Consider the following 25341-nt stretch of genomic DNA (forward strand, 5'->3'; position numbering starts at 1 on the left):
GGAAAGAACTATTGGATATCAGGGAGACGTCAACTTACCAGCACAAACAGCACTATGACTAGGAATACGACTTCCCCAAAGCGGAGCCTTCGTCTGCACATCCCAGGGCATTTGAACTGATTCCAGAGCCCGACCCAAAACAATGCCACTGGAGGACGAGTGCCAGAGCGGTCTTCTAGTGAGGCTTTGGATGCGCACACACCACGCACCACGTCGAGTATATTACTTGCTAATGTCCAGTGCCTAGTTAACAAAGTCAACGAAATCAGGGCAATAGTTGCTTTCCAAAGAGATATCCAGGATTGTAACATACACTGTTTCACGTGACCATGGCTAGCTGGGGACATGCTGTGAATCCATACAGCCAACGGAATTTTCAGTGCATCGCGCTGACAGGAATAAACATCTCTCCGGTAAGAAGAAGGGTGGGGGTGTATGTTTCATGATTAACGACTCATAGTGTAATTGTAACAACATACAGGAACTCAAGTCCTTTTGTTCACCTGACCTAGAATTCCTCACAATCAAATACCGACCGTATTATCTCCCAAGAGAACTCTCCTCGGTTAACATCACAGCCGTGTATATCCCCCCGCAAGCGGATACAAAGACAGCCGTCAAGGAACTTCACTTGACTTTATGCAAACTGGAAACCATAAATCCTGAGGCTGTATTTATTGTATCTGGGGATTTTAACAAAGCTAATTTGAGAAAAAGGCTACCTAAATTCTAACAGTATAACGATTGCTGTACATGAGTGAGTAACACGCTCGACCATTGCTACTCTAACTTTCACGATGCATTCAAGGTCCTCCCCCGCCCTCCTTTTGAGAAATCTGACCATGACTTAATCTTGTTGCTCCCCTCCTATAGGCAGAAACTAAAATAGGAATCACCTGTGCTTAGGTTTATCCAACGCTGGTCTGACCAATCGGATTCCACGCTTCAAGATTGCTTCGATCACGTGGACTGGAAAATGTTCCGGGTAGCCGCAGATAATAACATTGATGTATACGCTGACTCGGTGAGCGAGTTTATAAGGAAGTGTATAGGAGATGTTGTACCCACGGTGACTATGTAAACCTTCCCTAAATAGAAACTGTGGATTGATAGCAGCATTCGCGCAAAACTGAAAGCATGAACCACCGCATTCAATTATGGCAAGGAGAATGGAAATCTGACTGAATACAAACAGTGTAGTTATTCCCTTCGTAAGGCAAACAAGCAAAGTGTCAGTATAGAGACAAAGTAGAGTCGCAACTCAACGGCTCAAACACGAGATGTATGTGGCAGGGTCTACAGACAATCATGGATTACAAAAAGAAAACCAGCCCCGTCACGGACACCGACGTCTTGCTCCCAGACAAATTAAACAACTTCTTTGCCCATTTTGAGGACAATACAGTGCCACCGACGCGGCCCGCTACCAAAGACTGTGGGCTCTCCTTCTCCGTGGCCAACGTGAGTAAAACATTTAAACGTGTTAACTCGCACAAGGCTGCCGGCTCAGATGCCATCCCTAGCTGCGTCCTCAGAGCATGCACAGACCAGCTGGCTGGTGTGTTTACGGAAATATTCAATCAATCTCTATCCCAGTCTACTGTCCCCACATGCTTTAAGATGGCCACCATTGTTCCGGTTCCCAAGAAAGCGAAGGTAACTGAACTAAATGACTATCGCCCCGTAGCAGTCACTTCTGTTATCATGAAGTGCTTTGAGAGAAGAGTCAAGGATAATATCACCTCCACCCTACCTGTCACCCTAGGACCACTTCAATTTTGCCCCAATAGGTGCACAGACAATGCAATCGCAATCACACTGTCCTATCGCATCTGGACAAGAGGAATACCTATGTAAGAATGTTGTTCATTGACCACAGCTCAGCATTCAACATCATAGTACCATCCAAACTCATTATTAAGCTTGAGACCCTGTGTTATATACTTCAATATCTATTATTTACTATCTATTGCATCTTAGCTGCTCTGTCACTGCTCATCCATATATTTTATACTTATATATTCTCATGTCATTCCTTTACTAGATTGTGTGTATTAGGTTTTTTGTGGAATTATTAGATATTACCTGTTAGATACTGCTGCACTGTCAGATCTAGAAGCATTTGGCTACACTCGCAATAACATCTGCTAACCATGTGTATGTGAACAATAAAATCAAATTTTTGATTTGAATACACAGGCTACTGAGAATATCAACTGTTAATAACAGAGAAACGCACACACTTACACACACAGAGGGGTGTTACCAAAGTATAGTTGAGGACTTTTTTGGGGACCAACAATTGATTCCCATTCAAAATCCTATTTTTTTCCCCTAACCCAACCCTGATTTTAGCCATTCATCTACCCCTTACACCTAAGAACAGGCTTTGTATAAGTGAGGACCAGCAAAATGTCCCCAGTTATCTGAATTGTCCTTGGTGTACTATTCTTGTGTGGACTTCTGGTCCTCACAAGTATAGCACTACACGCACACGCACACACTAAATGAGTCTCCTGCTGTAGCCTCGACTGTCGGGTAAATTAGCATCCGTGTTCCCCTCCATCGCTCAAATAAAGGGAAGCCTGATCATTTAATTACCGGAGTCGACATTCGTCTCTTGTGTATTGTGTGACTTGGGATGAGTCATATCAAGGCTAATGACACACAGCATACACCAATTGCTCCTCATCGACAACCACTGTCATTTCTCTAGGCTTTAGAGACAGAATTAAGTCTGTTATAATGATTAGTGTAACATTTAAAACTGCTTTAAATCATCTTACCCACAGCAATTAAAAAATGACCTATCAACATGACGTTATCCCTGACCGCTTTGGCATCAGTATCTTTAGACTGCTCCATGTTTACATACAGCGTCAGCCAGTGACAGAGGACAAGAGGACGTGCTGCTGCACTGCACTGTAGAGCACGGCTCATAAAGCAGGCCTGATCCTATCATCTGTCTCAGTGTTTGGGTGGCCTGGCCTCAGATGAGCCTACAGCAGCGTGCATGTAGGCTTACATCAAAGCCAAGATGCGTGAAATGAGTGTGGCCTCAGCTACACCATCAGCTCAATTTTTCAGAACTCGCAGGACACCCCTGTGACGCTCGCTCACGCCTCGGACAGACAGATGGAGAGATAGACGCCTGTCCGGGATGGAGGGAAGCATCATCTGTTAAATTGAGCGGTGTTTAGCGAGAGGGAGGCAGCTCGTTGCTGGACACGCCACGCCAGGGTCAAATTGAGGGGCGTCGCCCTGGGTTACTGTAATATGGAACCATGAGGATGTCAGGAATAAACAGGGCCATGGTTCTCATGCCATATTAATGATCAGTGGGGGGGTGGAACTGAGTTGTCAGAGTGCTCCTGGGTACATTTCCCTGTGGAGTGAGACTGGGTCCTCAGGCAGTGTGCCTCATAAGTGAAAATGAACTATTGTGTTCCATTTCTCCAAACATGCGAAAGAGGGAAAAAAAATCTACCTCCTGTTGCTGACTAACAAACACAGTCAGTGACTGAGAACGGTTCTCAATCTTTAATACTATCATGTGGTAGGAGGTGCTGTAGAACATAAGAAAAATGGAGCCGTCCAGCCTTTTCCTATTAAAGGAGCACTGCTTGACTTCTAGAAGGTCACTTAAATAATAGACTATGTGCCCCTATGGCATTTGAAGGCCTTTCTAACGCTACTACCTTGCACCATCTGGGGCCTACATTTGAAATGACAAAACGCTTCCTGCAGCATTAAGAGTGAGAGAAGGGCTCAAATTAGCCCAGGTCCAATCCCAGATCACATATTGATTTATCCCAGATGAGGAATGGCAGACAGGAGACTGTTGAATCAGACAGGGCCATGGGAGAAGGGGGAGGAATGGTCTAGTCAACATGGGGCAGAAAGGGATGGTGTTAATACAAGGTGAATACATTAACAATGTATACCAAGACATACATAGCCATTAGACATGCTATTGACAGGTGTCTTGTATATAAAATATGTCCTACAGCGTTATGGTGGTTGCCAGACCATGGAGCTCATATCAGGCTCATCAACTGGAGATCAGATTAATCACACACATCATTTGCTCCATGGAGGATTCCTCCCCCTTCATGGAGGATTCCGTTCCGTTTGCTTCTGTTTAAGAATCAACAGATTTAGCGGAATGAGTACACCCCTGATCATCTGCAAACACAGATCACTTTCATAGCAGCCACATACAAATCAGCACGATCACTTTGCTCGTTGTATAATTCCTTCTGGCATCTACGCGCTCTCCTCCTCTCATCTTTTCCCTTTGCTTGTGGACTTCATTGCACAACACAACAGCTGCTCTATGATCAGGCAAAAAAACAAACATTCCAAGCCAAACCTTTATATCATAAACGCTAACTGCTACACACAGCCTACATCGTTGTCACCATATTAGCTAACGCCATAGTCAACATAGCTACTAGAACTAACGCGTTAGTAAACACCCTAAACTCACCCAGTAGTGTAGTCAGCAGTAAGCAGTTTAGCAGCTACAATGGCGGGCCCCGGTGGCAATACCTTTATAAAACCAAAAGCTTACTTTGACTTGGAAGAGTTCCAGTGTGTGATGGCCATACTAGCTAACATAGCATCCCTTTCTGTTTGAGACGGGTGTTTGAGTAGGCTAAACTAGCTTGCTGCATTTGCTAGCTAAGTAAGTGAAAGTGGGAACAAAATGGGGGGAAAAGCAGCTAGCTCTCCCTCTTGTTGCTTCTGCTTCATTTTGGAATAAGTTATTTGTTAAAAACTATTCTTTCTCTCTAGGAGTCAACTACTCTCCACATTTTATGCACTGCAGTGCTAGCTAGCTGTAGCTTATGCTATCAGTACTACATTCATTTTCTGACACTTTGTTTACTTACTGTGTAAGTCTGTGGAAGGGGGTGAGAACCATGATCCTTCTAGGTTTCGTATTGAAGTCAATGTAGCCAGTGGAGGACGGAAGCTACCGGTCTTCCGGCTACACCATGGTGCTACCCCAGAGAGTGCTGTTGAGACTACTATAGACCTTCATTGCAAAACAGTGTTTAAATAAATAATTTGGTGACGTGAATATATTTAGTATAGTTTTATCTAAAAAGGATAACCTTTAATGTTTAAGATGGTCCCTCCCCTTCCTTCTCTGAGGAGCCTCCACTGGTGTGTATGTGTGTTTGTCTGACTAGGTGTGTGTGTGTGTGTGTGTGTGTGTGTGTGTGTGTGTGTGTGTGTGTGTGTGTGTGTGTGTGTGTGTGTGTGTGTGTGTGTGTGTGTGTGTGTGTGTGTGTGTGTGTGTGTGTGTGTGTGTGTGTGTGTGTGTGTGTGTGTGTGTGTGTGTGTGTGTGTGTGTGTGTGTGTGTGTGTGTGCAAGAAGTGACTGAGGAGCTGGTAAACAGTAAGAGAGAACACGAGTGTAAAGAAGCTCATTATTAAGTGAGTGAAGTTTTCCGGACATCGATAGGACCTCTTTAAAGCAGAAGTGATGAAATGGGTAAAACATGCCAGGCCAGATGAAAGGCGATCATCCCAGCTGAATGGCACTCTGAGGGAGGGAGTGCTTCTTCTCAGGGCCATTCACATATCGACCGCAGGTGCAATTTAGAGGAGATTGAGATCTTATTGCAATTTAGCCTAACTTCTTGTTTTTAACATTCATCCAAAGTACACACGCTGTGTGTGTGTGTGTGTGTGTGTGTGTGTGTGTGTGTGTGTGTGTGTGTGTGTGTGTGTGTGTGTGTGTGTGTGTGTGTGTGTGTGTGTGTGTGTGTGTGTGTGTGTGTGTGTAGGACATTCCAAAGCACTTATTTATAACTCTTGTGAAGCAAATTGTATTTTGGTTTCTTCACAATTACACCAGAGAACCGCATCAGGATACCTAGGCTAATCCATATGAAAGTGCCTAAGTGGAACATAGATCTAAGAGATAATGGTATTTAGTTTGGCAGCCAGTCTGAGTTACATTTGATTTATTTCGATAAGCAACACAATTACAGCCGGCAGCTGGAAGGTTAGAGGGCTCACATAATGAGATCACTGACTGAGGTAAACAGAGACAATTAGGACAAACAAATGAAGGCAATACACACAATTATCAGAGTGTGTCATTTCACCAGTAGCATCCCAACAACTAAAATAAGAACATTGCAATGCTACATTAACAAAAAATAGCCAACTGTTATTCCAATCTGCAGGTTATGACACAGCAACTAATGATCCAAACAGCGACAAGCAGTACATTTGGTCCTGAAACTAGGAGGTATCATTATCATGTACTGAATGTACTACTGAGGTGTCAAGAGAAGTAATATTCACTTAGTGTTAATAAACCCGCCTGTCATTCACAGTTGGTTAATTATGCAATTCAGCTCAGTATTGCCATGGGTTCGTTCAAAAAAATTACAAATTAAAATAATAATTACAATCTAAATAAAACAACTTGCTTCTTGACTGGAGCTTCTTGCCTGGAGTAGGCTACAACTCATAAAAACAACGCACTCTACTCTAACCAATTAGACTAAAGTAACAAAGGGAACCCGGCAAAACTGAAGTGTTTCCAATTTCCCAAAGTCCAGATATCTTCAGTGTATGGAGGATTGATATTTGGTTTTCAGAGTGTGAAAAAGAAGAAAAGTCCAACGTTTTGACATTGAGTTCAAACATCACACTGCGCATCCAGTTGGCCTGTAGCGTCATATTCTTTCTTTGAACTACAGCTCCGTAGCCACACATCACAACTCAGAGGCTTTAGACAAGAGCTCCAGAGCCTCGACTTCTCCTCCTACCATTTACATCCCATTCTGTACATCAATGTCTGGCCCAGTACTCTGTGAGCAAAGGACTTGAAACCAAGTAGAAACAGCCTACATTCAGCTATGATCTTATAAGCAGTGAGGTGGAACAGCTACAATATAGCAAATCATCAGCTACAGTATAGTTTGTTGAGGAGGCCTTGGCATGATGCACTGAGCAGGCAGCTGAGGTCTGACGGGGTCTGCTGCTAGTCCATGATCAGCCGTTATACTGAGGCTGTTAGCATTTCCTGAGTTTCCACTGAGATATTAGCATTTACGTTACGCTTAGAGAAATATTAAGAGACCCCGATAACTCACAGTGCTGTATGGTTCTAATCATTTATTTTTTAACCAAATCAAATCAAAGTTTATTTGTCACGTGCCGAATACAACAGACCTTAGTGAAATGTTTACAGACAGGTTCTAACCAACAGCACATTAAAGGTATAAGGTGAACAATAGGTAAGTAAGGGAATAAAAACAGTAAAAAGAGTAGCGTAAAAGAGGGGTTGGCGGGTGGCAGGACACAGTGCAGATAACCCGGTTAGCCAATGTGCGGGGACACTGGTTGGTCGGGCCAAATGAGGTAGTATGGCCTTTTTGTCCTAGACTTGGCACTCCGGTACCGCTTCCCATGCGATAGTAGAAAGAACAGTCTTTGACCAATTTTAGGGCCTTTCTCAGGCACCGCCTGGTGTAGAGGTCCTGGATGGAAGGCGGCCTAGCCCCAGTGATGTACTGGGCTGTACGCACTGCCTACTGTAGTGCCTTGCGGTCGGAGGCCGAGCAATTGCAGTACCAGGCAGTGACGCAACCATGCTCTCGGCGGTGCAGCTGTAGAACCTTTTGAGGATCTGAGGACCCATGCCAAATAGACTGTCGTGCCCTCGTCACAACTGTCTTGGTGTGTTTGGACCATTCTAGTTTGCTGGTGATGTGGACACCAAGGAACTTTAAGCTCTCAACCTGCTCTACTACAGCTCCGTTGATGAGAATGGGGGAGTGCTCGGTTCTCCTTTTCCTATAGTCCACAATCATCTCCTTAGTCTTGGTTACGTTGAGGGATAGGTTGTTATTCTGGCACCACACGGCCAGGTCTCTGACCTCCTTAAAGGCTGTCTCGTCGTTGTTGGTGATCAGGTTGTATCGTCTGCAAACTTAATGATGGTGTTGGAGTCGTGTCTGGCCATGCAGTCGTGGGTGAACAGGTAGGGGACTGTGCACGCACCCCTGAAAGGCTCCAGTGTTGAGGATCAGCGTGGCAGATGTGTTGCTACATACCATCATTACCTGGGGGTGGCCCGTCAGGAAGTCCAGGATCCAGTTGCAGAGGGAGGTGTTTAGTCCCAGAGTCCTTAGCTTAGTGATGAGCTTTGAGGGCACTATGATGTTGAACGCTGAGCTGTAGTCAATGAATAGCATTCTCACGTAGGTGTTCCTTTTGTCCAGGTGGGGAAGGGCAGGGTGCAGTGCAAGAGATTGCATCATCTGTTGATCTGTTTGGGTGGTATGCAAATTGGACTGGGTATAGGGTTTCTGGGATAATGATGTGAGCCATTACCAGCCTTTCAAAGCACTTCATGGCTACGGACGTGAGTGTCTGTAGTCATTTAGGCAGGTTGCCTTTGTTCTTGGGCACAGGGACTATAGTGGTCTGCTTGAAACATGTAGTTCAGTTCGAAGAAAGTTGCTAACTTGTGTTAGCACAATGTCTGGAAGTCTATTTCACTACTAGGACGCTAGTAGATACCATGGACTTCCAGACATTACCCAAACAATAGTTAGCAGTATCTTTCAAAATACCACTAATTTCCTTCGTTCTGGATGCAGATTTACAAATGGTATCAACGAGTTCATCTGACTCTGGGGAAGTTGACAAAATCCCTAAGTATCCCTTCAAACCAATGGTTAGATCTAGCTATACATTACTGAAATAATGCCCCCTAGTCACCAGCACCACTCGATTCAAATCGCAATGTCAATATGTGCTCTGCGCCACCATAGAAAAGCAATCTCACCATTCAGATCTCACTACACATATGCAGAGAGCCATTACCACTATTAGCAAAAGGTGCTCTTGATGGCATGACCTGCTCGTCATTCCAATATTCCCTCCTTATCGCCCCAGTCCAATGTTTACTGGTCCCACAGCACTGGTCTCAGGTGATGGCTCCCTATAGCCTGCCGTCTGTAATGCCAGGCTTAATGCTCTACGCAGAGGGAATGAACTCCATTATGGAGTGGGAGCCTGTTTCTGGTCTTTCTCTCGGCTTATCATTGCTTGTCTTTACGACACAGGGGACTGGCTGTTCCCGGAGGCCTAGCCTGCAGGCCGACAGACCATTTTTCCACAGCAAACCCAGATCTCCGACGTCACAGCCAACTCAATGATGGCTGATTGTGCAAGTCCCTGGAGGGCTAGGCATGTGTGTGTTAGTCTGTATTTGTACGGTGCATGATTGCCTTAGCCTGTCTGAGAGGTGTAGATGAAACAGATCCAAGGACATGAATAGGAGTCATTCCCTGAGCCTCTAGAACTGTGGCCTCACGTTGCAGAGTGGGGCTCTTAAAGAGGGCCAACAATGAGCCCCGTCTCCTAGTCTCCGACAGCCTCACACCATGTCCAAACAGGCGCTCTGACATTCGACGCGGGCCCAAGACATCTCCATATGCACAGAGAGGACCAGAGAGTGAGTGGCTGATCCAGAGTGGAGTGGTTGGGCCCCCTCACAACGCTGCCTTAACAGGATTTAGCAGATCAAAGGCTGGGGGAGGAGAGAGCTGCCATTCACTGGGTATATCTGCAGTAGGTGGACAACAATACCTTTTAAGAATACTCTTGATGTAATGGGGCGATTTGGAGTGGAAATGTGACAGGAAACGGGCCAGGACCTCTTCTCCATGAGGTACACCATGCCAAAGATGGCAAAACTAGCCAACAAAGGGGTTAGGTGACCGTGTACAGTAGACACGCTCAGCAGGCTACAGCCAGAACGTGTATATGTTGAAGGAAAATACCTTACTGTTTAGATCAGTGGTGTCCCCTCCAAAAATGTGGGACTAAAAATGACTAAAACCAAATTGAAACTGTAAAAATGCTAATGGCGCTATATTTATACCGTTTATTGACTGTCCAGCTCACTAATAATAACTGAAATGAAGCAGGTAAAGCAGAGCAGAAACTAACACATTGAGAGAAGCACACACACACCTACCACACACTGCCGCAAGGAACACAGAGGTCTGAGTGAGTGAACACCTTCGTATACAAACACCCACGCACAAAGTGCATCACAGACACTAACAAATGCTTGGGCTGGAGGGGAGGCACAAGTGAAGCTGGATGATCTGAGTGAGTACACACCTCCAGAGCAGATACAACACACACACACACACACACGTTTGTGCACACATAGAAACGCACACAACCCAGTAGGGAGGCCAAGGGTGAATATGAGCGAGTACACACCTTCAGCATGCCTAATCAACAATGTGATTAACACCCAATGTTGGTGACCTAGTCAAATATTCTCTCTATTATTTTTCTATTTTTCTCTCTGCATGGTTGGGAAGGGCGCCTAAGTAAGCATTTCAATGTTAGTGTACACCTGTTCTTTAGGAAGTATGTGGAAAAGAAGATTTGACACACCATCTCTTTCCTTCCCTCTCTGCCTTGGAGCTGGTCAACTGCATGGGCTAAATGCTAATGTACCAATACATTCAAGGTGGATCAGAGAACCTAGCTGTGTCCGTTCCCTTTACACCTTGTTACTGGCACACACACACACACACACACACACACACACACACACACACACACACACACACACACACACACACACACACACACACACACACACACACACACACACACACACACACACACACACACACACACACACACACACACACACACACACACACACACACACACACACACACACACACACGTGACAATTACCTAGTCACTCCCTGCCGTCACACACAGCCTAGGAGCTCAGCACAGTCTTATAGGGGACATAATTCACCACCACCTAGGAAATACAGTGCACAGGACAAAACATTAATCTGTTATTTCCTATCAGGACTGAGCAGGAGGGAGTGTAATAAAGAGGAAATTTGGCTGTGGGAACTCAATACTACAACTATTCTGTCAAAGTAAGCAGTTCTTTATATGCCTGTGAAAGAGTGGGGCTAGTTATTCTAGCAGGGACGTAAGGCGCCAGAGGACAGAATTGAAACACCATTGAACAGAAGAGACTGCATGTCCATTGAAATGAATAGGCTTTGCCCACATACTATACACACCAACACTTACTTTAGATATTACGTTCAATGTCTTCATTTTTCTTTTCATTTTCTTCATCCTTTTTCTCTAACCTCTTCCCTCATCCTGTACATTTTCGTCATATTCTATATGGTCCCTCTTTCAAATTGACCTAATCAATGCTATACTCCAACTGAGAAAAAAACATGAAAAAAACAAACAAGATTTAAATCCTATCCAATCTCAGGACCTGTCCGTTCTAGCTGAAGCTGTACACTCCCAACTAAATCTTCTAGTTGGAATAGAACGAGCTGAAGAGATCAAAGCGGAAAGAGAGTTGACAGAGAGAGAAAAGAGAGAGCAGAGAGTGATGAGCGAGAGAGCAGTGGACGGACACGCTATCCAGTGTTTGCCATCTCCCAGATAAGAGAACGAGCCAGGTTATGCTTAATTTGACCTGGTATTTATTACTAAATGATCCTCCTTGCTAATGGTGTTTAAATGTTATCTTTTTGATAGTCATTGATAGCCACAATGTATCAATTTACACCAGCTATACATAACCATATTAGTTGCTAGTGGCTATGAAGAACCTAGCAGCTAAAATAAGGCTGTGCTAACGAGGTTAGAATATACTAACTTAGGCAGAATATCAGCTTCCCTGGATACAAACTGTAGTTGGCTGCAGTAAATGTATAATACTGCTACACTAGTGAAAATGAGTATACAGCTAGAGTTTTATGTCACTGTTAGGCATCTCACATTACACCAAACCTCAAAGTGGAAACTGTTGGTGGGTGAAGCACAAGGCTTTTGAGTTGAGTATTGAATATGGCAAAATAAACATTCCACTGCTGACTCGTCTTCAAACACGGATTAACATTTCATAAGGTTGAAACGAGTCAACATGTTCCATGCCAAAACAAATAAAACATAAGAAATTCAATTGTAAGAATGAATATTAAGTATTTGTCGTGACAAACCCTTGAAACGCTTTCAAGTACCTTATTCAGTTGGACACATTTCAACATTTAACAAGTGTGTATCTTTGGCATTTCCAGCTATTGATTCTCACTCTGGCTCAAGTTGTTCACAAGCCTAGGCCTAAATGGAACCGAGACACAGAACATCTTTAGTGTAAGGAATATATTAAAAGAAAAATGGAAATGAGGATTTTCATCATGCCAAAAATCTAATAATTAACATTCCCTCCACAGATCTGATGAGTCTCCAAATCCCAGTATGAAATGCAAATGGCGGTACACGGAGGTTTAATGTCAATCCGCTCTCATCTCTCCCCCATAAGGGAGGGCCTGTGTCTGTCTCGCCTCTACACTGCTGGAGGAGGAACCAGTAGCTACTGCCTTTACTCTAGGGTTTGGGCTTCGAATTGAAGCCAGGATAAAGAGAAGTCTACTTCCTATGCAGGAATAACTGAAGTCTAATGCCGTCTTTAAAAGCTGGCTAGGTTTCCCCCACGAATTCATCTCTATTATGACCTTGTTTGACATCATAATGTATGAATTTGATCACACTGCCTCAGAGGACTGAGAAACACTTAAACCTCTACTTTCCCTCTTATTTTATTCTGTTTTCAGGACACCTTGATGATTTCATGCAGGACAAAAAATAATATATACACTGTGGACATTTGACTGGTACAATACATCGTCAGTGGCAGAGTTTCACTAGCACCTTGTTAAACTTCATCTCTGGTACGTGTGTGTGTGTGTGTGTGATTCGTACCCTCAAGTCTCCGACTAAAAAAGAAGAAACTGATATAGGCTTATCTCTGATATAGCCTATAGATACGTATGACATGGCTGGTCATTGGCTCACATAAACACCATCATCCCAGACACCCTCAACCACTCCAATTCGTATACCGCCCCAACAGATCCACAGATGACACAATCTCTATTCCACTCCACACTGCCCTCTCCCACCTGAACAAGAGGAGACTACAGCTCAGCGTTCAACACCATAGTCCCCTACAAGCTCATCACCAAACTGGGGACCCTGGGACTAAACACCTCCCTCTGTAACTGGATCCTGGACTTCCTGACGGGGCGGCCCTAGGTGGCAAGGGAAGGCAACAACACGGGGGCCCTTCAGGGTTGGGTGCTTAGTCCCCTCCTGTACTCCCTGTTCCCCCATGACTGCATCGCCACGCATGACTCCAAAACCATCATCAAGTTGGCAGATGACACGACAGTGGTAACCCTGATCACCGACAGCGATTATACAGCCTACAGGTAGGTCAGAGACTTGGCAGTGTGGTGCCAGGACAACAGCTTCTCCCTCAACCTCAGTAAGACCAAGGAGATGATCGTGGACTGCAGGAGAAAGAGGGGAGAGCAAAGTCCCTCTTTGCCATGCAAATGAACTGAATCGCCAAAAAACATTTCCACTGCATTTCATCCCTGCCACAATAGGACCAGCTGACATCATGTCAGTGATTCTCTCGTTAACACAGGTGTGAGTGTTGACGAGGACAAGGCTGGAGATCACTCTGTCATGCGGATTGAGTTCGAATAACAGACTGGAAGCTTCAAAAGGAGGGTGGTGCTTAGAATCATTGTTCTTCCTCTGCCAACTATGGTTACCTGCAAGGAAACACGTGCCGTCATCATTGCTTTGCAGAAAAGAGCTTCACAGGCAAGGATATTGCTGCCAGTAAGATTTCACCTAAATCAACCTTTATCGGATTATCAAGAACTTCAAGGAGAGAGGTTCAATTGTTGTGAAGAAGGCTTCAGGGTGCCCAAGAAAGTCCAGCAAGCGCCAGGACCGTCTCCTAAAGTTGATTCAGCTGCGGGATCGGGGAACCACGCTATCTCAGGAATGGTAGCAGGCAGGTGTGAGTGCATCTGCACGCACAGTGAGGAAAAGATTTTTGGAGAATGGCCTGATGTTAAAAAGGGCAACAAAGAAGCCTCTTCTCTCCAGGAAAACATCAGGGACAGACTGATATTCTGAAAAAGGTCCAGGGATTGGACTGCTGAGGACTGGGGTAAAGTCATTTTCTCTGATGAATCCCCTTTCTGATTGTTTGGGCATCGGCAAAAAAGCTTGTCCGGAGAAGTCAAGGTGAGCTCTACCATCAGTCCTGTCATGCCAGCAGTAAAGCATCCTGAGACCATTCATGTGTGGGGTTGCTTCTCAAACAAGGGAGTGGGCTCACTCACAATGTTGCCTAAGGACACAGCAATGAATAAAAATTGGTATCAACACATCCTCCGAGAGCAACTTCTCCCAACCATCCAGGAACTGTTTGGTGAAGCATGATGGACCACCAGCATGATGGAGCACCAAACCATAAGGCAAAAGTAACAACTATGTGGCTCGGGGAACAAAACATTGATATTTTGTTGTCCATGGCCAGGAAACTCCCCAGACCTTAATCCCATTGAGAACTTGTGGTCAATCCTCAAGAGGCAGGTGGACAAACAAAAACCCATAACCTCTGACAAACTCCAAGCATTGATTATGCGAGAATGGGCTGCCATCAGCCAGGATATGGCCCAGAAGTTAATTGACAGCATGCCAGGGCCGATTGCAGAGGTCTTGAAAAAGAAGGGTCAACACCGCAAATATTGACTCTTTGCATCAACTTAATAAAAGCCTTTGACACTTATGAAATGCCTGTAATTATACTTCAGTATTCCATAGTAACATCTGACAAAAATATCTAAAGACACTGAAGCAGCAAACTTTGTGAAAATGTATATTTGTGTCATTCTCAAAACTTTTGGCCACGTATACACACACACACACACACACACACTACACTACACACACACACAGACACACACACACTACACTGACACTCAAACAAAAGCAACACATATTCACATACACTACATATTATGCACACACACGACATGCACATGCATACGAACACAACACGCATACATAAACGCACTCATCATATGCTGCTGCTATGGTGTCCTTTACTCTTTATTATAATATATCCTGATGCCGAGTCACTTAGCCCTGCCTTTCTATACATATCTACCTCAAATACCTTGCACATTGATCTGGTACTGGAATAACAGCGTATTCCTGCATATTTTATTCCTGTTGTGTTACGGTTTCCTTTTTCTCGCTTTTCTTTACAAAATTCGATTATCTGGTCAACTATTAAAGTGACTACATGAAACTGAAGTGAAGCAAAGGAATGGCATTCGAGTGACTTGTGTATTGCAATGAGCATCATGCCATATTTGTGCATAGAACATTCCACATCATGCCTCTGTGTCCTTTGTTCTCAATGTCCTTCGTTCTCAATGTCCTTCATCTTTGATGTATCAGAAATGTGTGGTAAACTGGCCTGTTCAACAGTGAATAGAAGGAACCAGTATTTAACACTGTTCTATGACACATACGAAGACACCAACCATTGTCAAAGACATCATTTGAAGTGAAAGCAAACAGGGAATAAGTGCTCTGCTGAGTGTCAACAAACTAGCACTGCGGCATTGTTACCAGCCTCCAACTGTTCACTGCTGAGGTATTGGCAATCTGAACATTTAGTATTCAACTGTCGTAAAGAGAGCCAAGCTGCCACATCCTCTCCTCTGAGGTTCTGGACCTTTAATTGCACCAGGAAAGTACAGTAACGAGTTTGCGTTGTGCATTGGGAGAAGACTGTGACGGCAGGGACAAGCCATTAAAAGGCTGGCTTTATTGTGGCTGCGGGGCTGTAATTCATTACAAAACTGTCAATAAAACCATGGCATTATAATTAGGAGATCTCTAATACCCCATCTCTGGGAGAAACATAGCTGTCAGTGCCAAACCCACTAAACTGTTGTGTCTTTGTTAGGAGGTGGACTGGTGCCTAACCGACCAGACAAGGCCTTAAAGAGAAGCTTTAACATGACTCCTGATTAAACAGTCACACAAAGTAGCAGCAACAAATATTTACAGAATCGCTAGGATAAAGTGTTGAGCAGCTGGGTTGGTTAAATAGGGATTTCAACAGGTGGTTGGAACAGTGTGTTGGCTCTTTGAGACCAACTGACAGTTTGACATGGAACTAGCTACTGTAGCATAGTGAATCAGCTTTGTTCTCCATCTTTAAGTGGTACAACTCCTCTCCACAGCACACTCACACACCCTGTGGTGTTGGATAAAGTGGGCTCCTACCTTTGGGTCAGCAGTGAGCAGTTTGAATGCCTCGTACACCTGCTTCTCCTTCACCCCTCCTCCTAGGTCCAGGAAGTTGGCCGGCTTCCCTCCATGGAGGTCGATGATATCACACGTGGCCATAGCCAGACCAGCCCCATTCACTGTAATGACAGATCAAAGGTGAAACTAAACCACAGAGAAAGTTGAGAACTGTTACTGGTCTCAGAAAACAGAGAAGGGCCTCTAAAAAAAATAGTTACTGTGCTCATCACAATTTTGATGACAAATTATGATTCTGGAATGATGATAATGGTTTCGTGCCGATTCTCTGATGAAGTTAGATTTCCCCCCATTAGAGTCCAAATGAAGATGAGAACTGAAACGAAAACCCTTGAGAGAAAACAGTGACAAGTAGTTGGGATTTAATTCAATTAAACATGACCTAACACCAGCATTAAAACAACAAACATGAAAGGGCTCACTGTGAAATCAATGAATAAATTATCTAATGAAGATGAAATAACAACATTCTTTGAGGATTTAAATCTTTAAGAGGTACTGTTAAAACTTATAATTAGGATATTTAACACTTGAAGAAGTTGAAAAGTGGAGGGAAATGTGATTACGGCAATGCTCTTGACTTCAGAAAGCGAGCATTGATTAAACAAATTTCTGTGGCACTAGTGTTGTGCCGTATTATCAGGCAGCCTAGTGAGCGCATCCCTATCCTCTGGGCATCTTGGTGCTTTTGCTGCAAGGGAGCCAAGCGATTCAGTCACTTCCTGCCAAAGCCAACACGCTTCTCTACAAACGTCTTACCTCATTTGGTTTAGCGGCACTGAGTCTACGTCCTGGCAAGTGCCCTGACAGAAGTCTCAATAAAAAGAAACTGGCTTTAACAGCTGTCACTTTGGTGGGTTACAAAGCTTTTAAAGGAGCCCATCAGCTCTGAGCTGTTGTTCTGCAGGAGAGGCTGCGCAGGGGAAAGAGCCACTAACCTGTGCTCTTACTGCCACAATGTTTATGAGGCTTCAGGGCAGCCAGAAGAGACTCCCCAGCAGCCCAGAATTACACTGTAAAGCTTTGATTTATGACAGGGGAGGACCATAATGAGAAGACTAACAATCCAGCTCACTGGAGACTTTTTGGGCGGATTATGGCTAATTAGAAAGCATTGGTTATGGCAGCCTCCTTCTGGAGTCGTTAGAAAGCTGGTTGTCAATTTGGACTGGAGAGGAGCCCAGTCGGCTTTACTGTAGTTTGACAAAGTTTGAACGTTCTCTCCCAGCCTTCAATTATCTGATAAGGAAAATAACAACTCTATTCCAGTTGGGGTGGGTTACCCATGGCTGAATTAATAGAACATGCATGTGCGTGGACAGCCATAATCAGTACTCACCAAAGCAGGCGATGTTTCCATCCAAGCCGATGTACTTGAGGTCCCATTTGGCTGCCTCCGTCTCGGTGGGATCGCTCTCTGACATGTCGTCCAGGGCAAAGACGGCTTTCTGACGGAACTCTGCGTTATCGTCAAAATTGATCTTGGCATCAAAGCACACCACTGAAAGAAGCGAGAGAGAGAGAGAGAGAGAGAGAGATGAAGAGAAGAGGGACAGAATAATAAAGAGAGGAAGAAGGAAATAGACAAAGTAGAAAAGGAAAGAGGAAGAGATGTAGAGAAAAAAAGGAGGAAGTGAAATGGAAATGTAATAATTTATAAACTCAATGAAATATGTTAAATAAAATGTGGCAAGTGATCTCACCCTATTAGACTTAATTAATTCAGTATTTGTAATGGTGCAGCTCATGTTTATGCATCGACAGTGCCTCAAAGGGGGAATATATTATGCATAATGGACAATACTTTTACACTTCACAAGGTGCAGTTCAAAGAAACTGCAAGTTGAATGTTACCTGCGGGCAAAGTATTTACTGCAGGGCTGAAATGCTGAGGTCTGCTCCTTATGGATTTGTACTTTGTAAGGCCCACTACATACCACAACCATTTACACAGGGGTGATTGGAGCCTTCATCTATCAATACTCTATAACAGCCTGGAGGACAAATGACAAGTGGTACACGGGATCCCCATGGAACCAACTGTAAATTCACTATGTAATGGCTCGTCTCTGTGACATACTACCTGGGCTGAAGCTCCCAAGCGTAACAAAGGTAACATGACACACACACACACACACACACACACACACACACACACACACACACACACACACACACACACACACACACACACACACACACACACACACACACACACACACACACACACACACACACACACACACACACACACACACACACACACACACAACTAGGCAGAACAAAAATGTATGGGAAGTCATTCTATTGCAGCTAAGTGGAGTGTTGGCTGTCTCCTGGAGCTGCTGTATGTGACCAACTGTAGTACAATGACATTCATTTTCAGAGTTTAACAGTCATTTAGTCTTACCGTCCCTTTGGTGATGAGGGTTCAAGTTACGCTGAAATGCAAGTCAAAGTAAGAGACTAAAGTGGGGGGAAAAAACATGCCGTAACTATTCTGCCTGCAGTGATGTTCTTCAGTACCATGTGGCGTGCTGTTTAAACTCTACTGAAAAGACATGCTCGGTAGTTCATTATCTTCCCTTGTTATTTCATTTGTACATATACGACAAGTTGATCTACTTTCAATGGGAGTCTACAGAAACACAAGTTTCTGCCTTGCTTGTTGGATGGCAGAGTTGCACCTCTCAGTACAGCTTGGTTGTACACAACAAAATAACAGACCTCTCATCAATATTCATAAGCAGTGATTAGACTAGGCTACAAAACTGTATTTTCTTTGATGAACCAGACCTATAACAAGATCTTGTTTCATAACAACGAGTTTATCTGAATGATTGTTCCTCAAGAGGCAATTAGTGATGGATATGCTCAAATATATACCTAAAATCCCACCAAGGACACTCCCATGATGTACGAGAGAGAGAGCGAGGACAAGAGACAGATCCAGATAAACAGACCTAATATGTAGACACCAAAAAGAGAATGAGAAAAAGAGTCGTACCTTGTCCTTCGGGAGTCTCTCCGAGAGGATTGACTTCAACTTGAGTGGCGTCGACTTTCAGGAACAGATCATAGAGCCTCATAATCTGATCTGCAGCCTGTGAGTTCCACAGAGGACAGTTATTACCCAACAAGATGCCTCTGAGCAGCAGGCCAGACTGGGCCACTCACACGTTAAATAAAACATGGCGAATCCCCACACAGAGCATGTGTGTGCGTGTGTTTTTGTGCGTGTGCGCACATGTATGTGTGTGCAGGTGTTGAAAAATAAAATAAAAAAATACCACCTTTCTCAGGAGTTTCTGACAACCTACTATTTTCAGTAACTCAGTAAGTGACTCAGTAAGCCTTTAGCTCATACTGTACAAAATATAGGCTACACAGCGTACAAAACATTAGGAACACCTTCCTGATATGAAGTTGGGCCCCCTTTTGCCCTCAGAATAGCCTCCATTTGTCAGGGCATGGACTCTACAAGTTGTCAAAAGCATTCCACAGGGTTGCTGGCCCATGTTGACAATGTTTCCCACAGCTGTGCAAGTTGACTGGATGTCCTTTGGGTGGTGGACTATTCTTGATATACACAGGAAACTGGTGGGCGTGAAAAACCCAGAAGCTCTGCAGTTCTTGACACACTCAAACTGTTGCGCCTGGCACCTACTACCATACCCCGCTCAAAGGCATTTCAATCTTTTGTCTTTCCCATTCACCCTCTGAATGGCACACATACACAATCCATTTCTCATTGTCTCAAAGCTTAAAAATCCTTCTTTAACATGTCTCCTCACCTTCATTTGCATGTGACATCAATAAGGGATCATAGCTTTCACCTATATACCCTAATAAAACAGTAATTAAACCACTATAATACAGCCATTGTGTGGCATATTAATGTATTAGCTATGAGTGAGATGACAATGCGTCTTTTGTGCCACATTATCCTAACAGGCACAGTATTGCTATTGGAGTGACTGTCATTGTAATAAATCCTCTTTTAAAGAATACAGCGTTCAGCGGTTGTCTCTGTCTGTCCCTGGCACCGAGCTGCTCTTTTGATTACGAAAAAAAGCCTGACAGAAAATGATGTAAGCACTACTCTCTGCCACACACTCACATCTGCAAACACGCACACACACACTTTTTATAATCTCAAAGTTTTCAAAGAAGCAAAGTTACTTCAAAGAAGGTTCCATTCCACACCTGCGTTTTAGAAGACAAGTGTTTCAGAACTAAACTGACAAGCCAGACACTTAGCGAATCATTTTCCTGTTAAAATCAATGGCCATTCAATACCAAAACAGGCTGGTATTACACAGGGTATTACACAGGGTGTACCTCTCAGACAACTGTGTATGTTCATTTCATTTGAAATAAAACATTCATTAAGTTGATTTATACGTTTTCCCCATTGTAACATTGAACTAATCCAATCCTTTATGCTGCTCTGCTCACAGATAGGAATACAAATTAGCAATATAATGCTACAAGACAATTGGCTCTAAAATGAACCAGATAATAACTTTTAATATCAAATGTGAATTGTAGAGTTTATACTGGCCAGGACTGGCTACAGCAGCAATGTCTGTTCATGATTTTGAGAGGACTCCAAAAAATGTAATGTACTTCAGTGACTTCATTTTTGTTATGCGCTATAATGGTGAACCTATAAAGCTTTGTCTGTTGTATAAGGACGTATGGACTTCTATAAACCAACATAGAGAGCCCAGTAGACTGGCAGTGCCCTATCCAGTTTCAACAGCTCTTGAGTTGTGTACTGTGGGTCTTCAGTGTGTGTACACTATTCTGCTTCTCTGCACTGCGGCTCAGAGAGCTTCGCCGGGCCCATCACCTGTCTCTCCAGAGGTCCTTTGAAACCCAAATTAGCTGCCATGCGGAGCGCCTGGTCGTCTCGCACCCCCTCGAATATATCTATGACTTCCTGTGGTAGCAGAGAGAGGAAGAGAATGAGAAAGAGAGAGGGACAGAGCGGGTCAGAGAGAGACCGAGAGAGAGAGAAAAAGCAAATGAGAGACCAAGAGGAAGAGCAAGAGAGAAACAGAGAGAGAATGGAGACTTAAAAACACTGCATGGTAATATGACAAAAAGTGGATATTCATATTAAATTACGGAAGCTACAATTAAGTGGTGGCAACCTGCCAGATGTGAGGAAAGGAAACCTGATACTGTAACGATGGCATTATAATTATCAGGCACTTATAGAGATGAGATTCTCACATGGAGAAGGGATCAAGGGATTTATTGTACCAATCAGGGGAGGGAGTGAGGCAGGATAACACCGCCAGTGAAAGGTGAGAGGTTCCATGTTCACATCTGTAATCATTTGTAACATATGCTGCTTCAGAGCTCACAGAACTGTACCTTAAATATGAGCTCTGGGGTTTTGTCGGCCACCTCCTCTATGTCCATCCCACCCTTAGGACTGCCCACCATGACAGGCCCGTTGCAGGCCCGGTCCATCAGGATGGCAAAGTAGGTTTCCCTGGTGATGTCCAGGGCTTCAGCCACCATCACCTGGTCAGTAGGGAGAGAGTCGGTCTACAGAGTCAGGCTACTGCCTTCCCATCACAGACTGTCCTCAGACACAGACAGACAGGCAGGGATGGAGAGACACTGAACCATTACAACTCAGAGAAACTGGGGGTTCTACTTCTACGCTCTAGTGAAAATGAAGCAACGCGCTGGGAGATGGCAAAAGAAGAACGAGGAAATAGAGAGAGATTCATGGAAAGACAGAGGGATAGAGATAAGTTGGTTGTTTGTTATCAGTTTCCTGCAGTCTAACTGGACCGTGTTAATTTGGACTTATTGACGACGCTCGTTCTCCATGTCCCATGCAAACAGGGGCAGTGCAGCCCTCTTTCTCTCCCTCTCCCAGATTAACGTCTTGATCTACCTTTTCCAAACCACTACCACCCTCTCCCGGTCTTTCTCTCAATCTCACTGCCTTTCTGTGCCCCTCTCTCCCTCTGCTACTCTCTTCTCCTCTGTCTTCTAGGAATTTCTCCCCCTCTCCCCAGCCCTGGTCCTTACTGGCAGTAGAACCATGCTCTGTGTCATGTCTGGAGAGGCTGGCTGCAGTACGGTGAAGTGAAGAGACGTGTTACAAGGGCAAGCTGACAGCCGCCCCTGGGAAACAGCCTGACAACAGAATTACAGCCTGTTAAGAGGGAGCATACTAAGGCCTGGATCCTGTTCAATCACTGCAGCTCTCTCGGGCTACTTTATTACTTTGATCCCATGCCTAATCTAATCCGAAACAGGCTTTGAGGGAGGCCTGTGACTACAGCCAGATAGCATCATATCTCCCATGTTTGTGAATGTCTTCATTTTTCTGATATTAATCTTGTGTGTACCTGTTTTAATGTGTAACACATGACACATGCCTATCATACCATAGGTCCCTCTGGGAGGATTTATCATGATACACTTTTGCAAGAAATCCATTTTCTGTGCTTAGTTTATAAAATAAAACACTATCAGGTATTGTGTTACATCAGTCAACTGACGTGCCATGGATAGATAATGCAGCACATTTTTCAATATGAAATTACATCTCACAACAATGCTTCTGCAGTTAGTATTTCTGTGTTGACATTTCTCTCTTTCCCTACTTTCCCCTCAGCCCGGGTGTTGTTGTAGTGAACTTCCACCCCCGCCAGCACTTTCTACAAAAAAATGGCAAATGTGTCACTCATTTGATACTTCTCCTAAACTTTGCAGCAGGGGCAGGAGCAGAGCGAGGTGCGTTCCTGGCTGGCAGGAATGAAAGCAAGCGTTAATGGGGAGCTCGAGGCCATATTTCACTAGAAGGGGAAAGAGAAAGAAAGAGTGAGGAGAAACACAAGCTGCAAGACAGGGAGGCTTCATTACCTGCAAATGTGTGTTTTTGGAGTGGCTGCAGAGTGTGAGTGAGGAAAAGTATATTCCTGCTTGTTAGTGACACTTGGAAATGGTTGTTTACGTGACTAACACTTTGGTCTCCGAGAGGCCCTGACTTGCATGCATTATTTGTTGCAATGAACCATGACAGCAAATAGCACAAAAACACAACAAATGACATCGGCTTCAAATGGCATGTCTCCACTAGAGACCTATCCCCAGAACTAGGGGAACAACAGAATATATAGACTAGTGTGTTATTTCCCCGATGCTTTGTGCAGTCATTTATTTCATGGAACGGTATTACTGAATTGAAATAAACCGGAAATGAGAAAAATCAGAATGACCTTTTACATCCAGCTGTGACTCACCGTTTTTACTTCCACTCCCTCCTTTGGAGTCTGCTTGGTGGTCAGGCTGTAACCTAGCATCCTATTGGCCAGCTCACCCACCACCGAGGGGCTAAAGTCAAAGAAGAGACAGGATTGGCCCAATTACAACCACTCCATTAATAGATATTTGAATCAAGACTAAACAAGGACAAACATCTTTCAAAAATAGAGGACTATCACCGTGGCAGAGAATAGACAGAGTAGTTATTTGCAGCTCCTGCGAGCCGTTTTCATTTCAACAAAGACATGGTTCAGCACATTTGTGACATGACTGTAACATGTTCTGACAAAGCACTGTTTTAGGAGAATCTTCAATATGTCTACACATCTCTTTGAATACAGCTCTCCTGATTTCAGCTCCTCTTTAAAGGCAGTGTGCGCGTCTCATTCCAGCTCTCGCTTTGCTCTCTGGTTATAGAATACAAATGAAGCCTGAGGTTGTGCTCTGCTTTGATAGATGGTAGTCGAGCGGGTGCGCTCACATCACTGTCTGGGGAGGCTCAACTTCAGATGGCTCACGTAGGAAAGTTTCCGGCTATCCCAAATACCGGAATAGGGTGACAATGACACACTTGGTAGCCATTTGTCGTAATTCACAGTTCAGTCCTTAACATGGCTGCTACCTTTGTTACATTTGTCATTTTAGCATCAAGAACATCTCTCGTAACTGGCCAGAGTATGTGACAAGGATTTTGTAACAATGTGCGAGCCAGGAGAACAATATGTTTGTGCTCCAACAGAACAGCACAATTCCAGTAACCACCACAGTAGAGTTCAGTGATGCGTGCACAGTACAACTTCCCAATGATACATTTACTATTTCAAAGTTTAAATGGGGGCAGTTGTCCCTAAACCAGTGTTTCCCAAACTCGGTGCTGGGGACCGCAAGGGTCCCCATTTAGATTTTTGCCCTAATAGTACACAGCTGATTATTATTTATTTATTTTAATCAAAGCTTGATGATGATTTTATTATTTGAGTCAGCTGTGTAGTGCTAGGGCAAAAAAACTGACTGGGACATTTGGGAAACCCTGCCCTACACTATCAAACTTGGCGTATTAGGTAACTGCAGCACAGGGAAAGCAACATTGCATCTAGTAGGGATCTTGTAAAAACTATGACTACAGGAGGACATCTCTCTGAAGCAGTAGATACCGAGAAAACAAAACAGAAACACTCTGAATGGTCCACACACCCAAGTGTGCAGGCGGAAGTTGTTGGGGGTACTCCAGTGGAGGCTGCTGAGGGAGACCATGTGTTTGATGTATTTGATACCATTCCACTTATTCCGCTCCAGCCATTACCACGAGCCTGTCCTCCCCAATTAATGTGCCACCAACCTCCTGTGGGGTACTCACTCTTTAGTTAAGTGCACTCCTCCTTTAAGGCCACTGTCGAACACGCCCTTCCCTCGTCCCCCAGCCAGAATCTGGGCCTTCAGGACTATCTCCTTGGCACCTGAAAAGGGGAGAGAAGGGCACCGTCAGCAGGATAGAGAACCAGGAGCGTTAGACCTCTCCAATCAGTACATCACCACAGATGCCCAGTACACATCCCCCCCGTCTCTGAGTCAGATGTCATCTCACCCATTGCCCTGTTCTCTATTAGATCCTGTGCCCCTCCAGAGGAGAGGAGGGGGAGGAGGATGGACAAAGGGAGAGATAGGGCTAGCAGGGGAGGTACATGAAGAAGGGTACTCCAGCTCAAGTACGACATTCCCCTCCAGCCCTGCTAATTACAGAGTAAGAAGACAGGATAGAGGGAACCCAGGAGAGGACAG

At 44.3% G+C, this 25341-nt stretch overlaps 1 protein-coding gene across 1 annotated transcript in view; it reads right to left on the minus strand.

Moving 5' to 3' along the window:
- LOC124031429 (succinate--CoA ligase [GDP-forming] subunit beta, mitochondrial-like) overlaps positions 1-25341 on the minus strand; it is a 149012-nt gene that overhangs the window by 39904 nt on the left and 83767 nt on the right. The window contains exons 3-9 of the mRNA XM_046342652.1: positions 24920-25019; positions 23541-23631; positions 21649-21801; positions 21119-21208; positions 19271-19367; positions 17603-17764; positions 16222-16364 (exon numbers count right to left, since the gene is read on the minus strand). Of these exons, the coding sequence (XP_046198608.1) occupies positions 16222-16364; positions 17603-17764; positions 19271-19367; positions 21119-21208; positions 21649-21801; positions 23541-23631; positions 24920-25019 (836 nt within the window). The remainder of the gene's footprint in view (positions 1-16221; positions 16365-17602; positions 17765-19270; positions 19368-21118; positions 21209-21648; positions 21802-23540; positions 23632-24919; positions 25020-25341) is intronic.

Source organism: Oncorhynchus gorbuscha, linkage group LG03 (assembly GCF_021184085.1).
Source record: "Oncorhynchus gorbuscha isolate QuinsamMale2020 ecotype Even-year linkage group LG03, OgorEven_v1.0, whole genome shotgun sequence".
Classification (NCBI taxonomy): Eukaryota; Metazoa; Chordata; class Actinopteri; order Salmoniformes; family Salmonidae; genus Oncorhynchus; species Oncorhynchus gorbuscha.